The sequence below is a fragment of the Barbatula barbatula genome, assembly GCF_947034865.1.
Source record: "Barbatula barbatula genome assembly, chromosome: 2".
Lineage (NCBI taxonomy): Eukaryota > Metazoa > Chordata > Actinopteri > Cypriniformes > Nemacheilidae > Barbatula > Barbatula barbatula.
The window spans coordinates 1,251,671-1,262,793 of record NC_136767.1 but is presented as its reverse complement, the minus strand read 5'-3'; the positions used below and the strand labels follow the sequence as shown (position 1 = coordinate 1,262,793).

The following is an 11,123-nucleotide window of genomic DNA, read 5'->3' as shown; positions in this document are numbered from 1 at the left end:
ATGCATGTGAATCATCCCTTTAAGGTGATGATCTAAATAGATCTGGGCCACATTACCCCACATTGATATTTCTCATGCTGCAGTGGTATATTCTTATGCTACTAGTACGTTAATAACTCCCATCAGATTGAGGAAAACCTTGATGCCTCTGAAAAGCAGTCGCATCATGCTTAACAAACTGTTAATAAACTCAGCTCAAAGCGTCAAGCGATCAGTGTTTGGAAATAAATTTAATGGAATGCTTTTGAAAAGGCAAAATCACTATTGCAATTTATTACACGTTATGGAATTCTTTTGTTAAAAGCATTTCAAGGATTATAAATAAAAATGGCCAGCACAGAGTCATTAAAAGCAAATCATAAGGCAACCGAAATTATCAATGTAAAAACAATGACTATATTGATATGACGAGGGTTTGCTGGGCCCGGACGTTTGGTACGTGGTTCTTAAACAGGCACAGATTACTCTGGTCTGTTTCTTAAACGTGAAGTTGAAATATTTAAAGAGAACAGACCAAAGATCTAAACTTCGCAGCGTGACAGACTTTAGACCTCAGTAACAAAAACAAGCTCCAGTCCCTCGGAAAACTAAATCGAAAATGCAAAGTGCATAAAACATTCTTCAGGACAACAGTAACTATTACCGAGTTAAAACAACTGCGTCTGACCACAGAAATTGATTTTTTTTTACAATGGACCATCCATTGAAATTTCTTTCAAAACAATACTAATCTTGTATAGTACATGTATAATATTTCCTGAATAGGTACAAACAGGGATAAATATTTGGTGATTTGATGTGAAACTGCAAAACCCTAATTTAAAACAGAATACATTATTTAAGTTTTTGATTCTTTTAACAAAACAATGTTACATACAATGGTGATGCAAGTCCTCCTGATCACTTCTGACACCAATAACATTTGCCAATATTTCCATTTCATTTACATTACGCTAGCATTTGGACAGCTCCTGTCCACGAGATGTTTCGCTTATGGTTATGCACATTATGTCTGTGAAGGATAAACCCAGCATTTCTTCAGTTTATCAACAATCATCATCATCTCTCTTCAGGATTAGTGTTCGGCGGGGATCTGTCCTCCCTCGAGTGCTTGCTGGGCGCACTGGGATGTGTGCGAATGACAAAGAAGCAAAACGAGAAAGGGCAGACAGAAGAGATGGGAAGGAGGATGAGAGCAGGAGTATGGAGTGAATTAATTATGTTACACGTCCATCACTCAAAGCCATCTGGCCCCAAAAGCCATGACCAATCATACAGGAAGGGGGGGGGCTTTTAGATACAGAGAGGCAGAGGTGAGAGCTGGGGTGGGTAAAGAGAAAGAGAGAGAATGAAGTCTTCATGGTCATTAACAGCTGCAACCCTCTTTTTGGGGCTGTGCATCACTGCTGAGGCGCCCGCCCTGAGGAGCAGTGGGCTTGTGCTGGACCCCCGACTCAGCCGCGTTCAGATCCAGACTGCCATCCTGAATATTCTGGTAGATCTTCTTCGCTGCTTCAAGGAACGCATCCTCCACATTCTCACCTCTGTTGGACATATGCAAAGATGCTAAAGAGAACTAAGATGTCACGCTAGGCGTTGTACAGATAAAGTGATTATACTCCATCAGCAGCAGCCTGAAAAGGCACTTACGTTTTGGCGCTCGCCTCCAGGAATAACAAACCTATTTAAATAGATCGAGAACGCGAATGTGATTTATACAATTCAATCCTTTACACGTATGCATTAGCCTAGCAGTGAATTCAAAAGGCCACGAGCTTCAGCGATACGCGAGCAAATCCTACCGTTTTCTTCCGCGAACTGCTTGGCCTCTTCATACGTGACATCTCGCTGGGCTTCAAGGTCTGCCTTGTTACCAATCAGAATGATCACCTGAAGAAACGTTCAGATTGTCTTACAATCCTCAAACCACATCTCAACATAAAACATGTATAAAGCTCTTACACCATACTGAACATAAAACAACAGCAGGAAGAGAACATTTAAAGGGCAATTTTAATGCCAGAACCATTTTGCATGTTTGTACTGTAACAAACTTACAGTATTGGGATTGGTGAGATTCCTGGCATCGGTCAACCAGCTGCTGAGGTGGTTGTATGTGCTTCTCCTGCAAACAACAGGCATCACAACCGATGAAGCACCAGACAAACATGTAAACATGGGATCAGAGCTGAATGATGACACGGTAACATCTGTCTACCTGGTGATGTCATACACCATGAGGGCCCCGGCGGCTCCTCTGTAGTAGCTGCGTGTGACCGCACGGAATCTCTCCTGCCCCGCCGTGTCCCAAATCTGAAGCTTCACCTTCTGCCCGCTGACTTCAATAATCCGCGTACCAAACTCAACGCCAATTGTATGAGGACAGTCAGCCATAACTAAATAGATACAGAGGAGTAAGGTACAGTTAGGTAGTTGACAAATAAATGAACTAAATTTTTTATTTATTAATAAAGAAATTATATTAAAGAATTTGTTTTCTAAATTTGTGCTCTCACACAATAGGACACATATACGGTATATTTGTCAGCTGCCCAGTTATCCATAAAATAAGTGTGTATAAACAAGATGACTATTGTTGAAGGTCTTCTTGTTTCAAGGAATATTAAGAAATAAGGATGACAAAATCATTGTGATAAATAAAATAAACAGCACAACACATATGGTGTATTAGTCCGCAGCACAGATGTCAATGGATCCCTTGTTAGTGTAATTCACACCGCCCTTGGCACTTACATTTCTTTTCTGTAAACTGGTGGAGTAAACACGACTTTCCAACCCCCATGTCGCCTATAAAAACACCAAGCAATCGTATTTAGGACAACAACGAAGAACAAAAGAAAACTCATATATATATATATATATATATATATACAATGTTTAGTATACTACAGTATTCCCTACAGTTTATCAATTACAGATGACCTATTTTGAAACCCTACATAGTACACATTACAGTAATTGCACTACACTAGTTAGTATGTTACAGCACGTCACATTGTAGAGTGTGTGTGTTTTTACACCTGCGAATGACTAGATACTTACCAATAATTATATATTTGAAAATATAGGAATAGTTATAAGGTGCGGTCGTCATTTTGTCGATCTAAAAAAAGCAGAAACAAACACATGAAAATGAAATACACTGTGAAACAAACACGTCCTTTTAAATTGATTGTGACGATATGTTCAGCCAATACAGCAGCGCTCTCAGCTGACTGCACTATTGTCTACAAAGACACATTTCCCTTGCAAGTTCGCCCAGCTTTAGACCGCAGAGATCGAGATAAAACTATCCATCCAGGATTATAACACGTACATGTGGTGTGGTAACACTTGTTATGTAAAACGAAAGGTACACAGGAACATGACACTTGAGTTAAAGCAGCATAAACACACAAGACTGCCGCACAACAAGCCGCTAGCGCCATGACTATCTCATCAGCTAATCACACTGTCATGTCAAGGGTTGTGCAGCTTTATACAACACCGCACTTTATAAAAAAAACACATCAAAATGACGTATTAACGACTCAAATACGCATTTTGATATTTGCGTGGCAGTTCTCGGCGGTTAGAAGTGTCAATTCAGCAGGCTAGTTAGCGTTAGCTGACCTCGCGCTGAACCAAACCCTCAGATGCTAAAGCTAACGGCTACTCACACAAGAAACCACAGAAAGCGTTAGAAACGTTGACGTCCGGTTACACGCCAAGCAGCTATTGAAGAAAATGTGGCGAACGCTGTCTTGTAATGTCTGTAGTTTTTACCTTATATATAAGTTCAAGTGGTTTCGGAGGTTTGGGTTGGTTGTCGGGTTGAAGCCGTCCGGCCGCTTTCTTACTCAAAGGGCGCTGTGATAAAAACCGTGAGAACAGCGACCTCTACTGGAGCACCGGAACATTACATTGAACACCTCTGCTGGAGCAACAGCATATTGCATATACGTTAAACACACCAAGCCAACAGCACATTAAACTAATCTGCTCTTGCTGGGTAAATAAAACAGCAAACCTAAACCGCTTTCATCCTTAATAATAAAGAATCACATTAGCGTGATATTATTAGCACAAATAGGATGGACCTGAACCAGTAAACCTAGTGTATACTATACGCGATTGCCTTACTAATAAAAATAAACATGGTGTTACTCAGTGTTTTGATTAATTCGGATTTTTAACACGCAAATGTCTTTCTATTAATATAAATAGGCATACGTTGTATAGTAAAGTTATTTTTAAAGCTGTAGAATAGCAGATTTGTGTTCTGTAATGCAAATATCTGCACTGCTTTTAAATTACGAGTTTCTTATTTAGTTACTCATTAGCAACACAAAAAACTGCACAATGTGTAATGCATGCGATCAAATGTATTATAATTAGTCGCAGTAATAGTGCGGATCGGTGTTGTGTATTGTGAAGCAAGAATAGGAAGTACGTTTTAAAGGAGGAGTTTCGTTCGCAAATGTAACACACCTGTGTTAAAGGTAATGCCACTGTCAGTACCTGCGGAAGCTCCACACAGAACCTGGAAGCTGTCTGACGTCCAAGCTCTGTTGAAAATCTAAAACCAGCACTTTCTCAACAGGTATTGTGCATTTAAATCAATATACATTTAATGCATCTTACATGGACCATTAAATAATCAATCATGTGATTTATGCAGCCTTGCCGTTAATGCGTCTGATGGAGATTATTAATGATTGACTCATGTCTGACAGCATCTCTCTTAATATCCATCATTCATAACAATGCGTTCAGTGTGTTGATCTTGAGTGTTTAAAATGGCGTTATTATTTAGTATTTCTATTGGAGTTATGCAAATTAATAAATGATATTGAATAAGTTGACATTTCGTTTGTTTGTTTGTTTACGGGCCTGGTGTATTGGCAAATGTGCGGTTTTAAACAAAGAAACCAACATACAATAATGTGTAATATGGTAAAAGCTTGGTTAAAAGCAGTATCTTTGTAAATGTTGCTGATTATTGTTGTTTGTATTACATAACTGATAATAGCAATTTAAAAAAGTGGGTAACTTTGTCCTTGTAATATATCCCACACCTGCGCCCCATTTTACAATGAAGAGATAGGCCTACTCTTGCAGAGGGACAATGCAGAGAACAGGAAGGTATTTTGGTGGCACACCCCTACATTAAGGAACAGGGACCCGCCCTATCTCGCTCATCTGTTTTCCAGTGGGGGAGGAGATGTCTGCCTAAGGGCCTGATGAAACTTAAATCACCGCACACCACGACAGCAGTTTGATTGCGGAAGCATCATGTTCTAGACAGACAGAAACATGCCTTTGTTGTTTATTTCCTTACTTCATAATCATCAATATACTTATAAGAGAACAAAAACCACCACCACTTCCTCTATTTTGTTCTTATTTTCTAACACAACAAACTGTCTGGGACAATTGTGGAACAGCACGCAATGAATTACTTTTGTGTTTTTTCTACAACAGCATCATGGTGAACCACCCTGAATTTCAGAAGGCAGGAAAGCAATCAGGTCTGCAGATTTGGAGGGTTGAAAAAATGGATTTAGTTCCTGTTCCTCAGAATCTGTATGGTGGGTTCTACTCAGGTGACACTTATCTTGTCCTCAACACCATCAAGCATAACTCTGGCAATCTACAGTACGACCTGCACTTTTGGATAGGTGAGATTTTGGCGTGTGATTCATGCCAATTGTTATCACTTATACTTGAAGGAAGACTGTAATTGTTGTGGATCTTGAACATTTTGTGAAATTGTAACCGCAGGGGATGCGTGCACCACGGATGAGAGTGGGGCAGCGGCCATCTTTGCTATCCAAATGGATGATTTCCTCAAAGGGAAGCCTATCCAGTACAGAGAAGTCCAGGGATACGAGTCAAAAACCTTTGCGGGTTACTTCAAATCTGGCCTTAAATACATGGTGGGTAGACCTGATTAGATATATTTGGCAATGATACGTTTAGCAAAAGATGCCATTTTGCTTACAACCTGAATTCTATTTCTTAAGCAAGGTGGAGTTGTTTCTGGGTTTAAACACGTAGCTTCCAATATAGTGGACGTGAAGCGCATTCTCCATGTGAGTGGCAGACGGGTCATTCGGGCCACTGAGGTACCGGTGAGCTGGGACAGCTTCAACCAGGGCGATTGCTTCATCCTCGATTTGGGAAAGGTGAAAGAAACACAAATCTTTTCCATCTTCTTGTATTTTAACATATTGTATCCATTTTAAAAACATATTCGTGCTTTGTGCCTCAGGAAATCTACCAGTGGTGCGGATCCAAGTGTAACACATTTGAGAGGCTGAAGGCCACCAACGTCTCCAAAGATATCCGTGATAATGAGCGGTGCGGAAGAGCGAAACTTCTCGTATGTGAGGAAGGATCAGAGCATGAAGAGATACTATCGGTGAGTATATTACAAACTATTGTAATATAATAACTCATAAACGATCACCTTTAGTTAGTATTCAGCATTTTATATATTACTGAAAATTTTCAGATTCTTGGACCCAAGCCTGGCCTTCCTGATGCACAGACTGAAGACACTAAGACTGATGTGTCCAACAGAAACTTGGCCAAGTTGTACAAGGTACAGTAAGCCTTACACAAAAATAAACACTTGAAAATATCTTGATGGTTGTTATAACATTGCCTGCAATTGTTCAGGTGACAGACGCCAGTGGAAGCATGTCTGTCACTTTGGTGTCTGGAGAGAATCCCTTTTCCCAAAGTGATCTGCTGTCCACTGACTGCTTTATCCTGGACCATGGTTCCAATGGCAAGATATTTGTTTGGAAAGGTCAGTTTAACGGTTTTGTTCAGTCAAAATGTGAAGATTTCTGAAAAAAAGCCAGGGGATGCCTAAATCTAAACCATGGCCCATTTCTTAAACACTTGTAAAAAAAAAACAGGAAAGGACGCTAGTAAAGAAGAGCGCAGCGCAGGGATGAAAGTTGCATCTGACTTTATAAGTCAAATGGGCTATCCAAAACACACCGAGGTCCAGGTCATCCCTGAGAATGGAGAGACTCCTCTCTTCAAACAGTTCTTCAAGTTCTGGCGCGAAGTGGACCAGACGAAAGGTATGGGACAGGCTTATGTACCTAACAAGATCGCCAAGATCAAGAAAGTGCCATTCGATACATCCTCTCTGCACAAATCGGATGCCATGGCTGCCCAGCATGGGATGGTGGATAACGGGAAAGGGGAGAAAAAGGTACGTCTGCCATCTATGTTGTTAAATAATCGGGAGCTATCAATCTATTTATTTTTTATTTGTTGTTGCTTCGGGAAGATCTGGCGCATTGAGGGATCCGACAAGGTTCCTGTTGACCCGTCTGTCAGTGGACAGTTCTATGGAGGAGACAGTTACATCATTCTCTACACCTACAAGCACGGGGGACGCCAGGGCCAGATTATATACATGTGGTAAGACACTCCTTAAACTGAATGAAGTAAACCCGTGCAAGGATTTGATCCTGAGCCAAGTGCTTTGTCTGCTCATGTTACGCAAACACTCTCAAATGACAGAACTGGATGGTCTTCGAGCTGGGATACTGTTAGTCAATAGAATGAGTCATCACTGTAAAGCTTCCTTAATTGGAGATGTTTGCCCGCAGGCAGGGGGAGGATTCCAGCCTGGAAGAGAAAGGAACCTCTGCTATCCTGGCTTCACAGCTTGACACTGAACTTGGTGGAAGCCCAGTGCAGGTGATGCATTTTCCATTACATCCAACATTAAATTATTAACTACTCCAAAACCCCCAATATGGGATTCCATAAGCTTGAATGTGTAAAGAATTAATGTTTCATGATGTAGGTGCGAGTAATCCAAGGCAAAGAACCCCAGCACCTCATGAGTCTCTTTGGAGATCAACCAATGGTGATCTACAAGGGTGGAACTTCACGAGAGGGTGGCCAATCACAGGCTTCTGACGTCCGCCTTTTCCAAGTGCGTGCCAACCCTGCCGGACACACGCGAGCTGTTGAGGTGAGTGAAATGTGCCAAGTCACATGTTGCCCTTCATTTGTAAATGCAAAACATGGCTGTCCTTGAGCAATGACCGTTTTGTGTGGTTCACATTGTCTGAGACAGGTCGATGCTGTGGCCTCCAGCCTGAACTCCAACGATGCCATAGTTTTGGTGACTCCGTCAGGCTCTAAACTGTGGATCGGTCAGGGTAGCAGCGATGCTGAGAAGAACGGAGCCAAGAAGTTAGCCACCATTTTAGGAGTGAATCTTTCTGAGATAAAAGAAGGAGAAGAGGGAGGTGTGTGTACATGTTTGTTATGCTAGATTGCCTTCCAATTACCTTCCTGAATTATTTCTAATAATGTCCGTTATGTCTGCTTAAGAGTTATGTTACTTTTATGTTACTTGTTCCTGCACAGATGACTTTTGGAGTGCTCTCGGAGGAAAAACAGAGTATCGCACATCTGAAAGGCTTAAGAACAAAATGGACACTCATCCTCCCAGACTCTTTGCATGCTCTAACAAGATAGGACAGTTCCTTGTGAGTTCCTCATCATTATTACTGAAAGTAACTGACATTCACGCCTCAATTCACTCATATTTCACATGTTATTTGTTATTCTAGATCGAAGAGGTCCCAGGAGAGTTGACCCAGGATGACTTGGCTCCTGATGATGTCATGATCCTGGACACCTGGGATCAGGTAAACACCTAAACAATGACTCCCCCAGAAAACTTGAGCAAATCATTTCAGTAAACCGGATGCTACCATATTTATCACATTTTGTCTCCAAGGTCTTTGTTTGGATTGGAAACGAAGCTAATGATGAAGAGAAAAGCGAGGTGGCCGTTTCAGGTGAGGACTTGTTTTTTTAAAAGGACGGAAACAGTGTTCATTGGTTGACCATTGATACGTATCCTTGTCTTTTCTCCCCCAGCTGTCAAATACATCGATACAGACCCTGCCAACAGGGATAAGAGGACACCTATTGTTACAGTGAAGCAAGGCTTTGAGCCCCCCACCTTCACAGGCTGGTTCCTGGGCTGGGACCATGATTTCTGGAGCTCTGATCCATTGGAACGAGCTTTGGCTGGATTAAAAGTGTAATCTAATGTTCTCCTAAAGCTGAGCACACTGGGTTGTTTGTGTGTTTATTCTAATGTGAATGCAAAGCTTTAGGCTGATGGTAAAAATATCATATTACAAAAAATCTGGTTTTACCTTCTTATGAGATTAAAACACACTCAAGTGTAACCGGGTTCTAAGACTTAATATGTGTAGAAAAATAAATGACAATAAACAAATGATTAATACATTCTATGCATGAACATCCCAAGCATTTTAAATCTTAAACGAACATCTTTATTCTATACAGTAAAGGAAAATGTAACATAATATTCATCATCAATTTGAGCCTGATGAAACCTGGCATTGTCATCTTTGAACATGTCCGTGCCATCAGGGAAGAAAGAACCCATTGATGGAATAACCTGGTCATTCAGTATATTCAGGTAGTCAGCTGACCTCCTTCACATAACGTTGCTGAACCTAGACCTCCAATCCAATGGGAGGCTTGTACCTTTTGCTTAGTTTAATCCAGGTGGTGACTTTTTTTGGGACGGGCAGGGTATAGAGCGTTTTACATTTACATTAAGGCATTTGGCAGACGCTTTTATCCAAAGTGACTTGCATTGCATTATCCTATACATTTTACATAGGTATCTCCAATCCCCTGGGATCCAACCCACAACCTTGCGTTGTTAACACAATGCTCTTACGACTGAGCTACAGGAAAGCTTTAAAACTAGAAAGTTTTCCCGGCAAACCTTTGTTATAAACGCCTAATAATTATGCACACAGTGTAGTATACAAAGGTTTAGTACACACAGTGGGAAACATACAAAACCTAAAATATAACAACAAAAAATATATAAAAACAAGCAATACTTGCCTTCAAACTCTTGTTCTGCCAAGTTGGCACGTAGCTAATTTTGAGCTGATGCCATTTCATCTGGACATGCAGGAGGAACATCACTGTGACAATGAGAAACACAGAGATTATTCACACCGGCTGGAGAATTATCATGCCTGATTAAGCAGACACATCCTTCGAAAATGAGATTAGGTTGTTGAGTGAATGCTCTACACACAATTTTTGAAGCTAAACTATTTTAGCTTCAAAACCTGTTAAATACCACATTCTGCCCGTTCTGAAATATCTGGTAATGCTGAAAGAAAATGTAGGAGCCAGATTTTTCTGTTGATAAAAATATTCCAGTAACAATTACAATTTGTATTTCGGTGCACATAATCAGAATAGATTAAAATCTCATAGACTAAAATCTAATGTTTTATGAAACTCACACTCAACCAAAAGCACTCGTGAGATGTCTACAGGATCATCTACCTGACTTTCATACATTCTGTGTGGACAAAGACAATTTATCACGTCAAGCTAAAGAAAAACAAAACATTGCAAGCTAGGTAAGCATGGAGAAACACGCTTTAATGAGTCTGATTTTGGTCTCGTGGGATTTTCTTCCCTGGCATATACTCCCAGATGACATCCGCACCGAAAGGATTCTCATCCTTTAGTGCAAAAGCAATTTCATGGACAATAGAGAATTTGTGTGCTGAATTTATTACAAAAGAATCTGCTTCCTTTCACCATTGAACTCTGCAACTGTTCCAGCATCGAGTTTTTACAGTGCGAGAAATTTCAAACCCCGGCAGTTTCTTGCAGAGCATTTCTCGACTGACTCTGGTTGGCGTCCTCTCTAGAGAATAGTTTGTGTTAAGAGGGTTACTGAAAGCAGTGTACCTTGCTTTTTAAATTCTCTGAACCATAGCAAGTCACATGATCATTAGTCGGACATTCACTAAATGTCTGGACTCGATGTCAGGAACACGTATATCTTCAATTCATTCAAAAGTTTTCTTTAAATCAATTTCTATAACTTTATGTTCTCCATTACTCTTTTTCTTTCGGAAGGATTGAGTACGAGTTGCGAGTATGAGTGACAGGATCTGTGAGGTCTTGGGCAGTTTGCAGGTCATCTACATTTGGTATGTTCTCCATCTCCGTGGTGGCACCAGACTGCTCTTCATGGAGGTCATCGCAGTCTGAATGTT

The 11,123-nt window shown here is 40.7% G+C and overlaps 2 protein-coding genes across 5 annotated transcripts; one reads left to right on the top strand and one right to left on the bottom strand.

Moving 5' to 3' along the window:
- Positions 1-211: 211 nt before the first annotated feature.
- Positions 212-10,044, bottom strand: rab14 (RAB14, member RAS oncogene family). Of its 4 annotated transcripts, none has more exons than XM_079451201.1 (9): positions 9,943-10,044; positions 3,787-3,934; positions 3,064-3,124; positions 2,755-2,808; positions 2,219-2,396; positions 2,059-2,125; positions 1,803-1,890; positions 1,651-1,681; positions 212-1,544 (listed from the first exon to the last, which is right to left on the bottom strand). In XM_079451201.1, the coding sequence occupies exons 3-9, from the start codon at positions 3,113-3,115 to the stop codon at positions 1,367-1,369; spliced, it is 648 nt and encodes a 215-aa protein (XP_079307327.1). In that variant the 5' UTR covers positions 3,116-3,124; positions 3,787-3,934; positions 9,943-10,044; the 3' UTR covers positions 212-1,366. The 4 variants fall into 4 exon arrangements, with proteins under 4 accessions (XP_079307327.1, XP_079307328.1, XP_079307329.1 ...); XM_079451202.1 differs by lacking the exon at positions 9,943-10,044 and adding an exon at positions 4,492-4,590; XM_079451203.1 differs by lacking the exon at positions 9,943-10,044 and adding an exon at positions 4,031-4,430.
- On the top strand, positions 4,391-9,532 carry gsnb (gelsolin b). The gene is made up of 16 exons (XM_079451200.1): positions 4,391-4,603; positions 5,485-5,681; positions 5,785-5,939; positions 6,027-6,188; positions 6,275-6,424; positions 6,518-6,607; positions 6,685-6,817; positions 6,930-7,234; positions 7,313-7,446; positions 7,638-7,728; positions 7,838-8,008; positions 8,114-8,288; positions 8,410-8,531; positions 8,616-8,693; positions 8,786-8,846; positions 8,929-9,532. Exons 2-16 carry the CDS (start codon positions 5,489-5,491, stop codon positions 9,096-9,098), a joined length of 2,190 nt encoding a protein of 729 aa, XP_079307326.1. The 5' UTR covers positions 4,391-4,603; positions 5,485-5,488; the 3' UTR covers positions 9,099-9,532.
- Positions 10,045-11,123: the final 1,079 nt, after the last annotated feature.

Excerpts from the sequence above, each read along its gene's own strand:
- rab14 (XM_079451201.1), bottom strand. The coding sequence starts at position 3,115 with ATGACGACCGCACCTTATAACTATTCCTATATTTTCAAATATATAATT. Across the intron at positions 2,809-3,063 it reads TTTCAAATATATAATTATTG|GCGACATGGGGGTTGGAAAG; the intron begins GTAAGTATCTAG and ends GTGTTTTTATAG. Across the intron at positions 1,545-1,650 it reads CTGGAGGCGAGCGCCAAAAC|AGGTGAGAATGTGGAGGATG; the intron begins GTAAGTGCCTTT and ends TATGTCCAACAG.
- gsnb (XM_079451200.1), top strand. The coding sequence starts at position 5,489 with ATGGTGAACCACCCTGAATTTCAGAAGGCAGGAAAGCAATCAGGTCTG. Across the intron at positions 6,189-6,274 it reads TCATCCTCGATTTGGGAAAG|GAAATCTACCAGTGGTGCGG; the intron begins GTGAAAGAAACA and ends TTTGTGCCTCAG. Across the intron at positions 8,289-8,409 it reads AAAAGAAGGAGAAGAGGGAG|ATGACTTTTGGAGTGCTCTC; the intron begins GTGTGTGTACAT and ends GTTCCTGCACAG.